Raw genomic sequence first — 14,021 nt, 5'->3', positions numbered from 1 at the left:
CACGCTGCTGGCCCTGGCCCCGGCCCTCCGGCAAGCCCCGCCCCCGACCGGCGCGCAGGCGGGTGTGAGCTCACGGCGCCGTCGCGGCGTGATGACGTAAGCGGGGGCGCGCGGCGGCGGGTCCCGGCATCTCCGCCATGGCGAAGACCGTGGCCTACTTTTACGACCCGGACGTGGGCAACTTCCACTACGGTGCGGGCTGTGGGGCTGGAGGAGAACCGGGGCGGCGGCGGAGGGGCCGGGCCCGGCTCGAGGCGGGTGTACTGCCTAGCCCGGCCCTGGCTGGCCGGAGCGGCGTGGGGCCGGTCCCCTCACGCCGCCGCGGGGCCGAGCGGGCCTGGTAGGGGGGGTCGGCGGTCCCGTCACGGCCCCACGCTGGGCCCGTCCTCGGGGGGGCGAGGCGGGAGGGGGCGGCTGGTGTTGCTCCCCCGGGTGACTCCGTGCCGTTTCCCTTCCAGGAGCGGGGCACCCCATGAAGCCGCATCGCCTGGCCCTGACCCACAGCCTGGTCCTGCACTACGGGCTCTACAAGAAGATGATAGTAAGCGGCACTTCTGGGGGCCGGCGGCGGCCCCCCAGCCAGGCGGTGGGGGAAGAGCAGCTGCGGCTGGTGGCTTCAGGCGAGCTGCTGCCAGGGTGGGGGTTTTAGGCTTTGGCACACATGAAAGGTGCCAGAGAGCTGTGCACTTCACTGCAGGCTTCAGTCGTGGCCTCCACGTTAAGACTTGGCCTGTGTTAGTAGGTTCTCAACAGCTTTCTTGCATTGCTGCCTCTCCTTCAGCTCCACTTTTAGCACAGCAGATAACAAAGTTGTTGCAGACAAGGCCTAGAGCAGTCTCGGGCATTCTTATCTGCCTGAGACCCTACCACACCACCCATGGCCGGTTTGAAAAGCACCATTGCTAATTGGCAGTGTCTTGTTCAAACCTGTGCTTACAGCAGCAGGACCACTGGGGACCATGCATGAAATTTCGATGTCTGTAGCCGCTTGTAGGAAGGACCCAGTGACCATTGTGAACTGTGTGATTGTAGAATAGTAAAGCTAAAAAAAAAAAAAAAAAATGCCTCAAGAGGCTTGCTCATTCACCTTGATGCTTTAACAGGGTTCACTAATCCTATCTCATACCTGATCAGTCATTGTCCAACCTGCTTTTCAAAACCTTTGTTGCTCAACCAGTTCAAACAACCTAGTCCAGTGCACTCCAGTTCTTACTGTTAAATTTTCTTTTCTGGAAATTTAGCCTATATAAACCTGATAAAACATGATCAGCATGTAGCGATAATCAAAAAGAAAACTTAAATCTTATCTTTCAAGAAATGAACTAGGTTTTGGGTAATGGAATATCACCATGAACATGTGGTAACCTTCTTCTGAAGTATATTTATTTTACTTGGTGTAAGCAGGATTGAACCAAGCTCCTTTCCCTAGAATCCTTGTTGGCTTTTCTGCCTGGTCTTGTGGCACAGAGCAAATGAAAAGCTCTCAGGAGTACAGGGCTTATAACAGTGCCTCATGATACAAGATCAAGGTGGGAATGGTAAAGGTCTTCCATAATTTTGCCCCTGTTTGAGATGGTCTTTGCCCATTTTGATGGGCAGAACATGCTACCTGCAGCTGCTGATCATTATGGTGCAACTCGTTTTTGTTGGTTTAGTCTTGCTTTTGTTGCAGCAGGGTTGCTTCTGAATGGTTTCAGACTTTTGAGCAATTTAATTCCTAGGCTGACTGGCGTGGCTCCAGGTGGTGCTATCTGATCCAGAGGCTGGGTGTAGCTGCAGCCTTTGTCTCCACAGCCTGTGATTTGTTTGATGTGTCCTGAGGAAGGGCCCCAACGCAGAATGAAAGTGTAGGCTACAGCTCCAGGCATTCTGGTTTTATGTACATATATGTATGTATTTATGTACGTACATATGTGGGCATACAAACACGCATTTACAGTGTCTTTTCTTGGGAATTGCCTTGTTAAAAGAGGTGAAGCGCGCTTCTGTCACAGGCATCATTGTGCATAGCTAGCAGACAGAGAGGGGAGGTGAAAGAAGGGCACAAAATCATCATTGTTGTGACCTGCAAGGAGTGTTAGGACTTTCCCCTGTCCTTCCTCTTCATGCTCATGCATACCATGTGTGTTCCACACCATTCTAAAACTGGGCTCTGCTCCTTGGGATGCTCTGTCAACCAGCCACTTCTCCTGTTGCTCATGAACCTGAACTGGATGACTCTGGAGGTTACTGTGAGGTGTGTGCTCTCAAAATGATTGGGAACTCAGTTGTGGGTTGGTAATTGCAAGGAACTGATAACAGTTGGGATTGTTTTGAGGCTGTGGAGAAGAAAGTGTAATCAACTTGTCTAAGTGATGTTTTCACATCTGCAGTATGCTTTAGGGATAAATCATAAGTTGGTGTGAAAACATGGCAATTGTGCAGAGCTGTCGGACAGAAACGTGTGAATTCCAGTCCCTCTCCAGCTAGATCAGGCACTTCTCCAGACTGTCATTAGCTTCCCAAGTTCCCTCAACACAACCATTAGACATTAAGCAAAACTTCCACTGCACCCTCAAAGACTAAATATTTAGGGTTTGTGATACCAAAAAAGCCTTTCTTAAAGGTCACTTCTCAAGTGCTTGAGAATCGGGCAATGTTAAAATCAAAGTTGTATCACTGTGAGCAAAAGAGAAGGATTAGACCAGTGGTTTTAATTGTGGCATGTTTAGTGTCTTCTCCACTATGTGGGCAGGACAAGGTGCAACAATCTTGGAAGTTTGGCAGCATTACAGTTTTCCTGCTTTTTATTTTTTAGGGCAGAGACTGAACAGCCAAACCAATGCAAGTGGGGGGCAGAGGGAAAAGCTAGGTCTTGGCTACTTTGTAGCTGCCCATCGGTGCTGCACAACTGTGTCTTTATCCCTAGCACTGTACAAGAGCCTGGTGTTTGGCATGGGTTCAACGTTAAGCTCCTGCCACCGTATCTGCTTCTGTGGTGAGAGACTTGCAAATTGACTGAAAGTAAATAGAGAATAAGCTGTCCCAAAACTAAAGCACAATGTCAGTTTTTAAAGGAAGGTACTAAAACAGAACAGTGGAACAGTTCCTTGATGCAATATATAAAATTAATGTGATACGTCTAAACATTAGAAAAGCTTCCCTGTGTAATTAATATAATTCCCTAGTAAAATCACATGCAGCCTCAGTGACCTGCTGTTGCACTCACAGGGGGATGCAGCTGGAGTATACTTGGGGTGCGTGGAATCTTTGCAGAAGCTGTCTTTCAGATTTTTACTGTAAATGTATGAACCTCTATGAATAATTTCCTTAGTTGGCACTTTTCTTGCAGAAACAGCAAAAAGCATATTCTGGTGTAACACTTCTATTACTATGTCTGAATTAGGCAGAGCTGTACACTCTGCCACGTTTTCAGTCTTGAAACCCTTCTGTAGGGGTTATATTTTCCACTAGATGCCATCATGAAGCTGAAAACCACAGAGGAAACTTCATCCTGAACAGTCAGTGAGACTGGTAAAGTGATGGGCAAATACAAGTGGGAATTATGGCCAGTTGTGACTATAAAAAGTCCTGTTAACTGCATTGTGGCTACATCATTATCTGCCCTCTCTACCGCCTCCAAATAGGAGGTCATCATCCTGTCAGGCAGGGTTTGTCTCTTCACACCTTTCCCAGCTTATCTGTGGCTGTGGTGCACAAGCGCATGGTGAACCAAGACTCAGCATTGCTGAAAGAGGAAGGGTTGTCCTGCTGCTCACCTTCCCTGCTCCTCCACTGCATCTTCCCTCTGCCTTTCTTGGCTGTGTCTGGAAGCTGTTGGATCCCTGACACAACCCAGTAACTCAGCAAAGCCAGGAGAGTTTTCTACAGAGTTGGCTAAACAAGGCAGCTAACAGAAGGGGCTGAGTGCCAGAGCTTGCTTAGGGAGGTGGATGGGATTGCTGGGAGCAGGGTGAAGGGTGGAAGGAGGCAGGTTTCTTCTGACAGCAGCTGAGTCTGTCTTGAAGCTTTTGGTCTTCCCCACCGCTCCTTCTCTTTCTAAGTTTTGAATCACATCCCTACATTTTGTTGCCTAAGAGAGCCTCAGGATATCCAGTGAGAGCTATTTCTGTGGTGCGAGCTGCTGCTTCAGTGTTGGTTTTGGTCTTGTTTGATTTTAATCAATCGTCTGGATTCCTGGGAGATACTGTGCAGAGCCCCTGTGGGGAATAGGCTTTGCCTTCACCCTTAGCAGCTGCACTAATGGCTCGTGCTTGTCAGTTGTCTCATCCTCCTTGTTCGAGTTGTCAGAGACAGTAGCCTCTGAGAAACACCAAAACCCACGCATCCATGTGGAAAACACCAGACCACGTGCAGACCAGTTCAGGAAAGGAGATGATGGGTTTGTTAGGGTATATTGTGTTTCTGAAAATTAACACATTTCCTGCTTAGCCCAGGAAATGGGCACGTTGGTGTAGTTGCCCTGATAAATTTTCCCTTTGGAGACAAGCCTGTGCATGTTACTATTTTTTTTGTGTTCCACTTTTTCTATAAAGTGCATGCTTTAATTAAGAAAATTGAGAAACACAAAAAAGTTCTCATATTGATTTCAGTGTAACTGTAATTTCATCTTGCCATGTATATGGTGTTAATTTTTAACTTCCTAAATATAGAGGTATGTGTGTTAAGTGCCAAACTGGCAAACCTGTATTGTCACAAGATCTTTAATTTGAATCCATCCAGCTCCCTGACCATTTTTTTGCTGGCTTTCTGAAGGAAACAAAGCTTATGCAACTCTTCCATCTGTCTGTGAGCTTTCTCTAAATAAATTTGAACCTATCGGCCTATTACAGGCAAATCTGACAGAGGGAAACCACCGCTGTATCAAGATCTTAAAATTGTATGAATGCTGGTGACTGATAAGGGAGTAGTTCCCCCCAGTAAAGAAAAAGCTGTGGTTTGAACTCAGCTGTTTTATTTTGCTAGCTTGCCCAAGGAAGGGGGGGGTGCAGTGGGGGAAGGCAGGCATCAGAGAATGTGGTAAGAGCTGCAGTTATAAGAAGGAGGAAATGGGTCTATGGCTGAAAGAAAAATCAGTAGGAAAGCAGACTTCATGGAGCAATGTTGAATTTAAATGAACATGAATATCAGGAAGTCAATTAATTGGAACATTTTCTTTCTATACCTCGTGCACGTTGTTTGTCAATTAGCTGGAGATTTCTTAGAGCCAAAGCAAATGCAAGTTTAGGTGGGAAATAAGTCTTGCCTTTCTCTCTTGAAGGTTTTCAAACCATACCAGGCATCCCAGCATGACATGTGCCGATTCCACTCCGAGGACTACATAGACTTTCTGCAGAGAGTAAGTCCCAACAACATGCAAGGATTCACCAAGAGCCTCAATGCCTTCAACGTGGGTGATGACTGGTGAGTGCTCTGTGTTTCCTGTGAACCCACAGTCAGAAGGGGTGCTCCTGCATTGCTAGTGTCCAGAGAGCTCTTTTAGAGTGTCCCATTTCTTATTGTTTTTAACCAGAACAAGGTGCATGTCCCTCCTGTGTTTATCAGATTACTGGAACCTCCTTGATTCCTTTCCCTTCTCTTTAGATGCTGCAGTCTTCCTTTTTAGATCTGTGTTTAGGCTGTAAGCTTGTTAGGTTAGAGACTGTATCTCCACTTGTTCTTGCAGTGCTGCAGTTCTCCTTGAACATGCTAAGTATCTTAATTGCCTGTCATTTTAGCGTGCATGTTAAATTCAATACAGTGTTGAGAGCCTGATTTTCCAGTAGAACCAAGGAGATACTCATGCTTCTGTACAAAACTACATGAGATCTTGTTGAGAATATTCAATTCCAGTCTTTAATGCTTGTGAGAGATGAAACTTGAAAGAAATGGGTGGAAGGGCTCTGTGGGTGACTGAGGAAATAGCAATATGCCTTCTCTGGTTGAGGATTACAAGGGCTATCAAGAGAGTAAATTGTTCTTATGTATTCTGTGGAGGGGAAAGCTGTAAGTACTAGGAGGGGAGGAGTTATGTTAGCTAGAGAACAGTGTAATCCATAGAAGATATTAGTATAGCCTGGTTTTTAAAATACAGGCTGAGAATCAGAAGACTGTTCTGTAACCTTGCTGTTCTGATGATCAGAAACCATCGTCTTCTCAGAAATAAAAGGGGAAATAAAACCCCACGGTCTTTTAAGCTGTGCAAGCTGGTGCCACAGGGGCTCCATGTCCTGTGTTTCTGTACTCTCCCAGTGCCTGGGCTGGCTCTGCGTGGTGGGATGGATCAGACCTTAGCACTGTCTTAAGAGCAGCATTCATCTCCGGTTGCAGTACAGCATGCATGTGTGTGGAAGCCCTGTGGCTGGGATCTTCCAGATACAGCCAGGGAGGAGGTAGTGCAGGAGCAGACCAGTCCTCTCTTCTCCTGATGCAGTGTCTCACATCATGTCCTGGCTCTGGGCACATGTCAGCAAGGCAGATGCTGGCAGACACTGTGAGCAGGGGAGCCTTTTCAGGGCAAGCTTGGAAGCTTTGGCAATCTTTATCAAATTCACTGAGTTTCCCATTGTGTTTGCAGCCAAATTGCTCGCCTGCTGGTACTTGGTGTGTTACAAGCAGGGTCAGAATGATCCCAAATTAACTCTTTCACAGAGAATGAGTTTTGATCTTGCTCAGGTAATGTCCCTGCGCAGTTTTATTCCTGGCTTTGTTCTGGAGAAACAGGGAGGAATGAGATTATGTTCTGTGTTTGAATCGTGGTTTCTTTTTCAGTCCAGTGTTTCCAGGCCTCTTTGAATTCTGCTCTCGCTATACTGGGGCCTCCCTGCAGGGAGCAACACAGCTGAACAACAAGGTAACTGAGCTGATGCACTTATCTTTTGAAACACAGGCATAAGCCAACTGTTTTTCAATTTAAGGAGAACCTCATGGATTTGTTTTGTAAAACAGCATAACAAGCACTGCTGTGTTGGGGCATAAATACTTAGTGCTGTAGGACTGTTAAGCTTGAGATCATTCCTGTCCTGTCGGAGGCAACCATTTAGTAGATGTTTAATCCAGAAGGAGTCAGAGGATACTAATGCTGCACATACTAAAATCACAAACTGCTCTTAGTGCTTTAGAACAAACCTGGGGTCTTCAGTGAAACTGGCTGCTGGGAGACCTCAAGAGTGCTGCTCGGTCTGTGCTATGGAAATGCACTGAATAAGACCATGCAGAAGGTCTGAAGAGAAGGGTCCCTTGGGAGAGTATATATATAAAAAAAAAAAAAAAGTACAAAGATTTGAGTCTTAAGAGACCTGAGAAGGGTCTAATGGGTGTAAAGAACAAGTGCAGGAAGTGTATATGCCAGGTGCTCTGCCTGCTGCTGGCTGGCGGGGAGGCAGTGGTGGTGGGAGATAATCTTTTCTGATCTAATGGAGAATATAAAGCACAGGACTAATCCAGTATGGGCATAATGTAACCAAAACTGTTGTCTGGGCTAACAACCAAGATGGAGCTTTGGAAAGGCCTCCGTAGGAGAAGGAAAGGCTAGAAGGGTGTTTGTGGGCCACAGCACTGGCCAGGTTGAAGTGGGTGCAGCGAGGAAGTGGGTGCAAGGTTGTTGTTACTATGTTGTCACCTTTAACTTATCTTTACTTTCTTAGATCTGTGATATTGCAATAAACTGGGCAGGGGGCCTGCATCATGCCAAAAAGTTTGAGGTAATGAGGCAAATCTGTGCATTCCTCTGTCTTTCTGAGGCCCAGGCTCTGTGTTGATCTCATTCTAATCTGGTTGGTTTTCTCTGTCTTACAGGCTTCTGGGTTTTGTTACGTTAACGACATAGTTATTGGCATCCTGGAGCTGCTCAAGTAAGGGTGTGGAGCAAATGCAGTACTGTCCTGACTGGCGTGTGATTTCCCTCTGCTGCTTCTGTTCTCTCTGTCTGTTTCCCCTGCTTTGTTTGCCATTTTAGAGTCTGGGAAAGCCAACAACTAGATTTTTGTCCTGGCCTCCTCTTCAGGCACAAGAAGGGGGACTTGAGAATTGCATTATCTGATTCCAGTTTGTTGCATGCAGCTTAAGGGATACAGAAGAGTTCTTCAACTCCATTTCTCATCCATCTGTGAAATATTAATTTCAGGGTCTTCTGAGACTCGGTGTTTTTGCCACAGTGAGCCTTTTCTAAGTAAATACAAACTATGGCTCACTGGAAACAGTTAAATGACTCGAATCTTTCCTGATTTGCTTGAGTGGCTTAAGAACAGAATTTGAACAACACATGGATGATCAAAGGACACTTTTCTTTGAGTAGAAGAGAAACATAATTTTTTTCTTTTTAGAAAATGAAAAATAAATTCAGATTGGAAGGAAGAGTTACAGAAATACCTTCCGGTTTTTGGATCGTTTCTGGGGTTGGGCATTTTTTTTTTGTATTCTCACATGCCTGCCTTGTCACTGAATCTGAGACAAGATGTTATGAAATTATAAAAAGGTTTGTGGCTGACCACACAACAGTTTCATGACTGGTGGCAAGCTTATGCACTCTCAAAGTCAGATTTACAGGATTTACTGGGGTTTCTTGTACTTCCTTTCCCTCTGCCAGTCTTCCCTGCTCTGTGTGTGGAACCTCAGGTCTTCACTGTGTATCTCTGCACATGCATTTTGTAGTCTCGCATGAGTCCCATATGCCAGAGGCTTCAAATACAGCCCAGTTACCCATCATGAGAGATTTTAATATGTCCCTATTCTTTTATTTCCTATTTTCAGAAACCGTTTCTGCAGCAGGTGGCTGCATACTTGAGATTTCTTCTTACCATGGGAGTACTGTGGTGCCTCTAACTCTTAGACAATCACTTTCTCCATTTACCAGTGTGCAAGGGCTGCATGTACACATCCCCTTTTTTTCCTTGCAGTCATTTGTCTGCAGGATTAATAATCTGGACTGTTTTAAAATAGTTTGTCTCTCTTCAGAGACTGAGGCAAAGTACTGGTCTACTAATCAGCATGGGTCAGTATCTTCAACCAGTTTGATCAGGTTGCTGCAGACACGCTTAAAGCCATGGTTCTAAGTCAGATGGCACAAACCACGTCGTCCTCTTCTCTGTTTCGATGCTGTTTTGCTTTTCAGGTCCCTCCCTAGTCCCCTAGGGTTTCAGCATGGATGCCAGATCCCCTGTTCTTTGGAGATTTAGCAGATGCAGTATTTTCCTATGAAAAGCTGGAGAAGTTCTCTCCAGCCATCCAGACAGCTCTAGGGCCTGGCAGACAGGGGTAGCTTAGGGCCATGTCTCCAGTGCTCAACAGCACATGAACTTTGATCGTTACCCCAGTGAATTTACTTGTGATGATATCCCCTTCTTTACCCTCTGTCTCTGTGACCCAGCAGGCTTCTCCAGTAAATTTAGTCCAGGCTGGTGGTTTTGGTGCTAGCCAGCTGGGACAGTGCTGCCAGTACTCTGGCACATGAAGGAAGTAAGTTTTCCTACCTCTTCCTTGGCTAGCTTACCTTTCATTTCCTGATATGATTAAAAATAGTTGGAGCTCTTAAAGATTAATGGCATGTTTGTAGAGGAAACAAACCCCCCAATTTTCTAACACCCTGGGTGGTTAAAATAGGTTACCTTCATCATGTGCTTTCAAAGACATTTCTGGCCCTATCTGAAAACTTTGTTCTAGTATCTATTTCAAGCACATCAGAAGAAAATGTTTTAGTGGTGGAGTGTGTTTGACTATATATGAATGCCTCATATCTAAACTATTTGATATGCCTCAGATGGGACAGGCAAGTTCTTTTGGCAAGTGGACTTGCAGGTAGGTGTCAGTGGTGGTTTTCAGAGCACCAGGTGATACTGAGGCATGTGGGGGATAGTGAGGTTGGGTATGGTGCAGACACTAATGCTGGTTTTCCTCATGTATTCAACAGGTATCATCCACGTGTTCTGTACATTGATATTGATATCCATCACGGAGATGGTGTGCAGGAGGCTTTCTACTTGACGGACCGTGTCATGACAGTGTCCTTTCACAAATATGGGAACTATTTCTTTCCTGGTACAGGTATGTATTTTCCCTTGTAGTGTGAACCTGGCCTTGCTTCAGAATCCTTTGAAAGCTCTGCTGGAGTGTAAAAGTGTGAAATCATGAAATCAAAGCTTCAGGGAGAAATGGTGAAGAAAGGGCTTGGAAAATCAACTAGAGGGTAACAGAAGTGTAGTTATTTGTAAGAAAAAGGGATCCTAGCTAGGTTAAGAGATCTCAACCCAGACCAGATTTGGCCTTTCCACACCTCTGAAGTCTCAGAGCTGTTGTGATTCTCCTGTCTTTCCCTGGCCAGGTGACATGTATGAAGTTGGTGCAGAGAGCGGTCGTTACTACTGTCTCAACGTGCCTCTACGAGATGGCATTGATGACCAAAGTAGGTGTTGCATGGCATTTCCCCTTGCCCAGGCATTTGCTAGTCCTTCTGCTCCAGAGTCATGACAAATCTGCCTTTCTCTCCAAAGGTTATAAACACCTCTTCCAGCCAGTCATTAACCAGGTGGTAGATTACTATCAGCCCACCTGCATAGTACTGCAGGTAAGAAAGCAAGCCTCTGCGTATGTCCATCCCTTTCAGAGGCTGTAGGTTGGAGGGGGCTGCTATCAACATGTTACCTTCTGTTCTCGGGGAATCGGGGTTGGTGTGTCCTAGCTGAGCTGCTGTCTGTACCCTCTGGTGAATGAGGATGGCCAAGGGTGGGGGGACACTGATACATGTCTGGAAAGCAGTGCCTCAGTGTCAGAAATTCAGCCGTTCTTTTTCTCTTCCCCAGTGTGGTGCTGATTCTCTCGGTTGTGACCGTTTGGGTTGTTTTAACCTCAGTATAAGAGGACATGGGTAAGTACAGTGGGGCTGGGGCAGAGCAGTTTGTTGAAAGACCATCCTTTAGTCTGAAGGGCTCTAATGTCTCCTCTGCTGTGAGGCTTGAGCTTTGGCCTTCAGCAGCACCAGCAATTTTTTGGGTTTTTTAACACTTGTGTGACAGGAGGGGATCTCAGAATGAGCTTTGTACAAGGCACTGCAGAGCAGGTGGTTCACATCGTAGCATGTTGTTCTGGCTCCCTTGGTGGAAGCCCTGAACTCCAGGTGTATCCAGCCATGGTGGTGCTTGAGCGCACAGCAGCGTTTCTGACACGTGAGTGTGTGCTGCAGTTGACAGCTTTGGCATTTTTTTGTTTGGGGTTTCTAGAGAGTGTGTGGAGTATGTTAAGAGCTTCAACATCCCCTTGCTGGTACTGGGAGGAGGTGGTTACACAGTCCGCAACGTGGCACGATGCTGGTGAGTCTCTTCTCTGCTTGTTGAATGTCACTGGCTCAGCAGTTGCCTGTGGGCTTTGTCCCTGCATGCACTATGTAATTTTCTCTGGACTGAGCTCATCTTGTTCCATGTTTTCAGGACTTACGAAACATCATTGCTTGTAGATGAAGCAATTAGCGAAGAGCTCCCATACAGCGGTAAGTTGGAATTCCATTTTTTCCTCATTAGCTGAGCTAAAGTATTTGTTATATCAACTGAAGGATTAACACTTCTATTTCTGATCTTAGAGATGGCCTTAGTCCTCTCCTGCCACCCACTTGTAGACTTTGCTGGGCAGACACACTCTTACTGTGTCATGTATCATTTCATTTGGATCATTTTCTATTCAGTGACGTGAGCGTTAGTTTTGCTTGCCCTGTTGTTTCATGTAATTCCCTGTGGTTGCAGAGAGGTACATCACTCTTTTTTAGGGTCTGGTCACTCCTAGCGTGGTGAGAGAGCAAGCTCTGCTCTGCAGAGCAATCTAGGCTGGCTCACTGGTCTCTCTGCTGTAACTCTCTGGCTCATTCCATTACAGAGTACTTTGAATACTTTGCTCCAGACTTCACCCTTCATCCTGACGTCAGTACAAGGATTGAAAATCAGAACTCCAGGCAGGTGAGTGCTTGCAGCCTTATTACAGTATCACCGATGTACTTCCAAAACCCTGTGGTTGATGCTCTCTCCTGTGAAACGAAGTAGAGTGCAGGCAAGGGATTCTTGTGGGGCAGAAAACTGGCAAAAGAAAGCAGAACGTTTCCTCTGGGCTGTCAGTCTCATAGCATTTGAGAACCTTGCTGCATTGTCTTACTGATTTCTGTGTGTTTGAGTTTCAGTGATGGAATGAACTCTCCTACCTCCTCTGCTCTGATAAATAGCTTTTTGCACAAACTTGTTTCTCATAGCCACCACATAGATGATGCAGGCAGGTAGCAGCGCTAACAGTTGTAACTCTATGTAGACTGCCAGATCTCACTGTGGCGATCCCTCTGTTTTTTCCATGTAGTACTTGGATCAGATCAGGCAGACGATATTTGAGAATCTGAAAATGCTGAACCATGCTCCCAGTGTGCAGATCCATGATGTCCCTTCTGACTTGCTCAGCTACGATCGCACTGATGAGCCTGATCCAGAGGAAAGAGGCTCTGAGGAAAACTACAGCAGGTACCAGATCTTGTTCTGGAGAAACGGGCTTCAGTTTCTGTCCCTGCCAGGATGGGCAGATCATATACTAGAGACCATCTGTTTCCTAGAACAGATACCAAGTCACTTCTGAGTCTCTGGTTTTATCCAGGGAGTGCCTCTCTAGAAATGTGTGTCTCCTCACATAATAGTTCATGGGGTGTTTGAGTGCAGGGCATCTTCTGACTAGCGGTGTGACCTAGGCATTCTTCTCTGGCCATGAGGGTGCCAGGGCTCTTCTCACTGATGGTGATTGTCTTTCCCCCAGGCCAGAAGCTGCCAACGAGTTTTATGATGGTGACCACGATAACGACAAAGAGAGTGACGTTGAGATCTGAGGGCTCTGGTGTGGGGCTCTGGACTGTGGGGGGTCCCACATTGGACATGGGTGCTTGGAGCAGGTAACTGGGCCATGCAGGAGCCACTTAGCCCTCCCTTCGTATCTGATTGCATGTGGTGGCAGCAGAAACAACACCACTGCAGGCTTCTACTACTTGGAGAGGCAGAGAGCAGTAAAATGTGTTCCTTGCTTTCCACCACATGTCATGGTTCCAGCTGGGTTCCAACTCTGGGAAATGGAAATTGAAGTAGCGCTCACATCTGTGCTGTGCACTGGCTGGCAGCTGTGCAGCTGCCTTCAGAGGCTGACCTGTGCTGGTTCGTTCACCTGTAACTCCTGTGCAGGCTTCTGCCAGCAAGGTGGGAGCTGGAGCAGTTGTGCCTACAATCTCTGCCTCTCTTCAGCAGCAACACCTGATACATCCTGCTCTCCCTGGCCCTCCACTCAGGTACCCAGTCAACTGCCCTCTGAAGCCTGCGCTGAGAGTTGCTTCCTGACGTCTCTTCTAACCATCTGATGCTCCGCAGCTCAAGAAAAACTACTCGAGAAGACAAGGCCAGTTGTGGGATAGCAGTCAGGAATGTCCCTGGAGCAGGGAGCATCTTGATGGAGCAGGATGGAAGAATGTATGCAAAGCATAGTCTTGTTCTTTCCCCCCACTACTCAGTTTTGCGTTCACAAAAGAGTACTGCAAACACTTTGCCAAGTTGGACCTAACTTCCCTGTTTTCTTTATTCTTCAAGAGGCTAAAATCACTGTGGAACAGAGGTTTGGCTGCCAAGGTCAGTAAATAGTGTGTCTTGCACCTCTAATATAGCTTCCAGCTGTGTTTTCCAAGTTCACACATGGTCCTTCTATGTGTTAGCAAGAGATTGGGACTGCTTGCTCGGAGTGGAAACCATTCCCTCTTGACTGTGCCTAGGAGACATCGCTCTGCTCGTGGTTGAGGGAAGCTGCTTCCTCCCAAGTCCTGTCATCTTGCCCTCACACAGCAGATTTCTCTCAGCTATCTCTCAAATCCCAGACTTTGCTGCTCCTCCTCCAGTTATCACCTGGTACCTGTCATGGTTTGGAGTGTGCCATTTGGGGAGGCGGGAGGGGTTTAGCCTCTGACTGTCTGTACTGTTCTGTTTGTTTACTGATGTCTTTAAACATTAAATGAAGAGGCAGTATTTTTCTTACCTGACTTGTTCTGTTGT

The 14,021-nt window shown here is 46.6% G+C and overlaps 1 protein-coding gene across 1 annotated transcript; it reads left to right on the top strand.

The window, feature by feature from the left end:
• The first annotated feature begins 47 nt into the window (after window positions 1-47).
• On the top strand, window positions 48-14,008 carry HDAC3 (histone deacetylase 3). The gene is made up of 15 exons (XM_080399499.1): window positions 48-192; window positions 459-541; window positions 5,261-5,403; window positions 6,751-6,832; window positions 7,626-7,682; window positions 7,777-7,832; window positions 9,887-10,020; window positions 10,298-10,378; window positions 10,467-10,540; window positions 10,776-10,840; window positions 11,193-11,282; window positions 11,400-11,458; window positions 11,839-11,918; window positions 12,307-12,464; window positions 12,751-14,008. The coding sequence occupies exons 1-15, from the start codon at window positions 138-140 to the stop codon at window positions 12,818-12,820; spliced, it is 1,287 nt and encodes a 428-aa protein (XP_080255625.1). The 5' UTR covers window positions 48-137; the 3' UTR covers window positions 12,821-14,008.
• The last annotated feature ends 13 nt before the right edge of the window (window positions 14,009-14,021 follow it).

The sequence above is a fragment of the Falco punctatus genome, assembly GCF_963210335.1.
Source record: "Falco punctatus genome assembly, chromosome: 8".
Taxonomy (NCBI): Eukaryota; Metazoa; Chordata; class Aves; order Falconiformes; family Falconidae; genus Falco; species Falco punctatus.
The sequence above is the reverse complement of the archived record's forward strand: the minus strand, read 5'-3'. Positions and strand labels throughout refer to the sequence as shown.

Bases quoted from the DNA above. Each gene is read 5' to 3' on its own strand.
- HDAC3 (XM_080399499.1), top strand. From the start codon at position 138: ATGGCGAAGACCGTGGCCTACTTTTACGACCCGGACGTGGGCAACTTC. The intron at 11,919-12,306 runs GTGAGTGCTTGC...TTTTCCATGTAG, and splicing joins AAAATCAGAACTCCAGGCAG to TACTTGGATCAGATCAGGCA. The intron at 12,465-12,750 runs GTACCAGATCTT...TCTTTCCCCCAG, and splicing joins TCTGAGGAAAACTACAGCAG to GCCAGAAGCTGCCAACGAGT.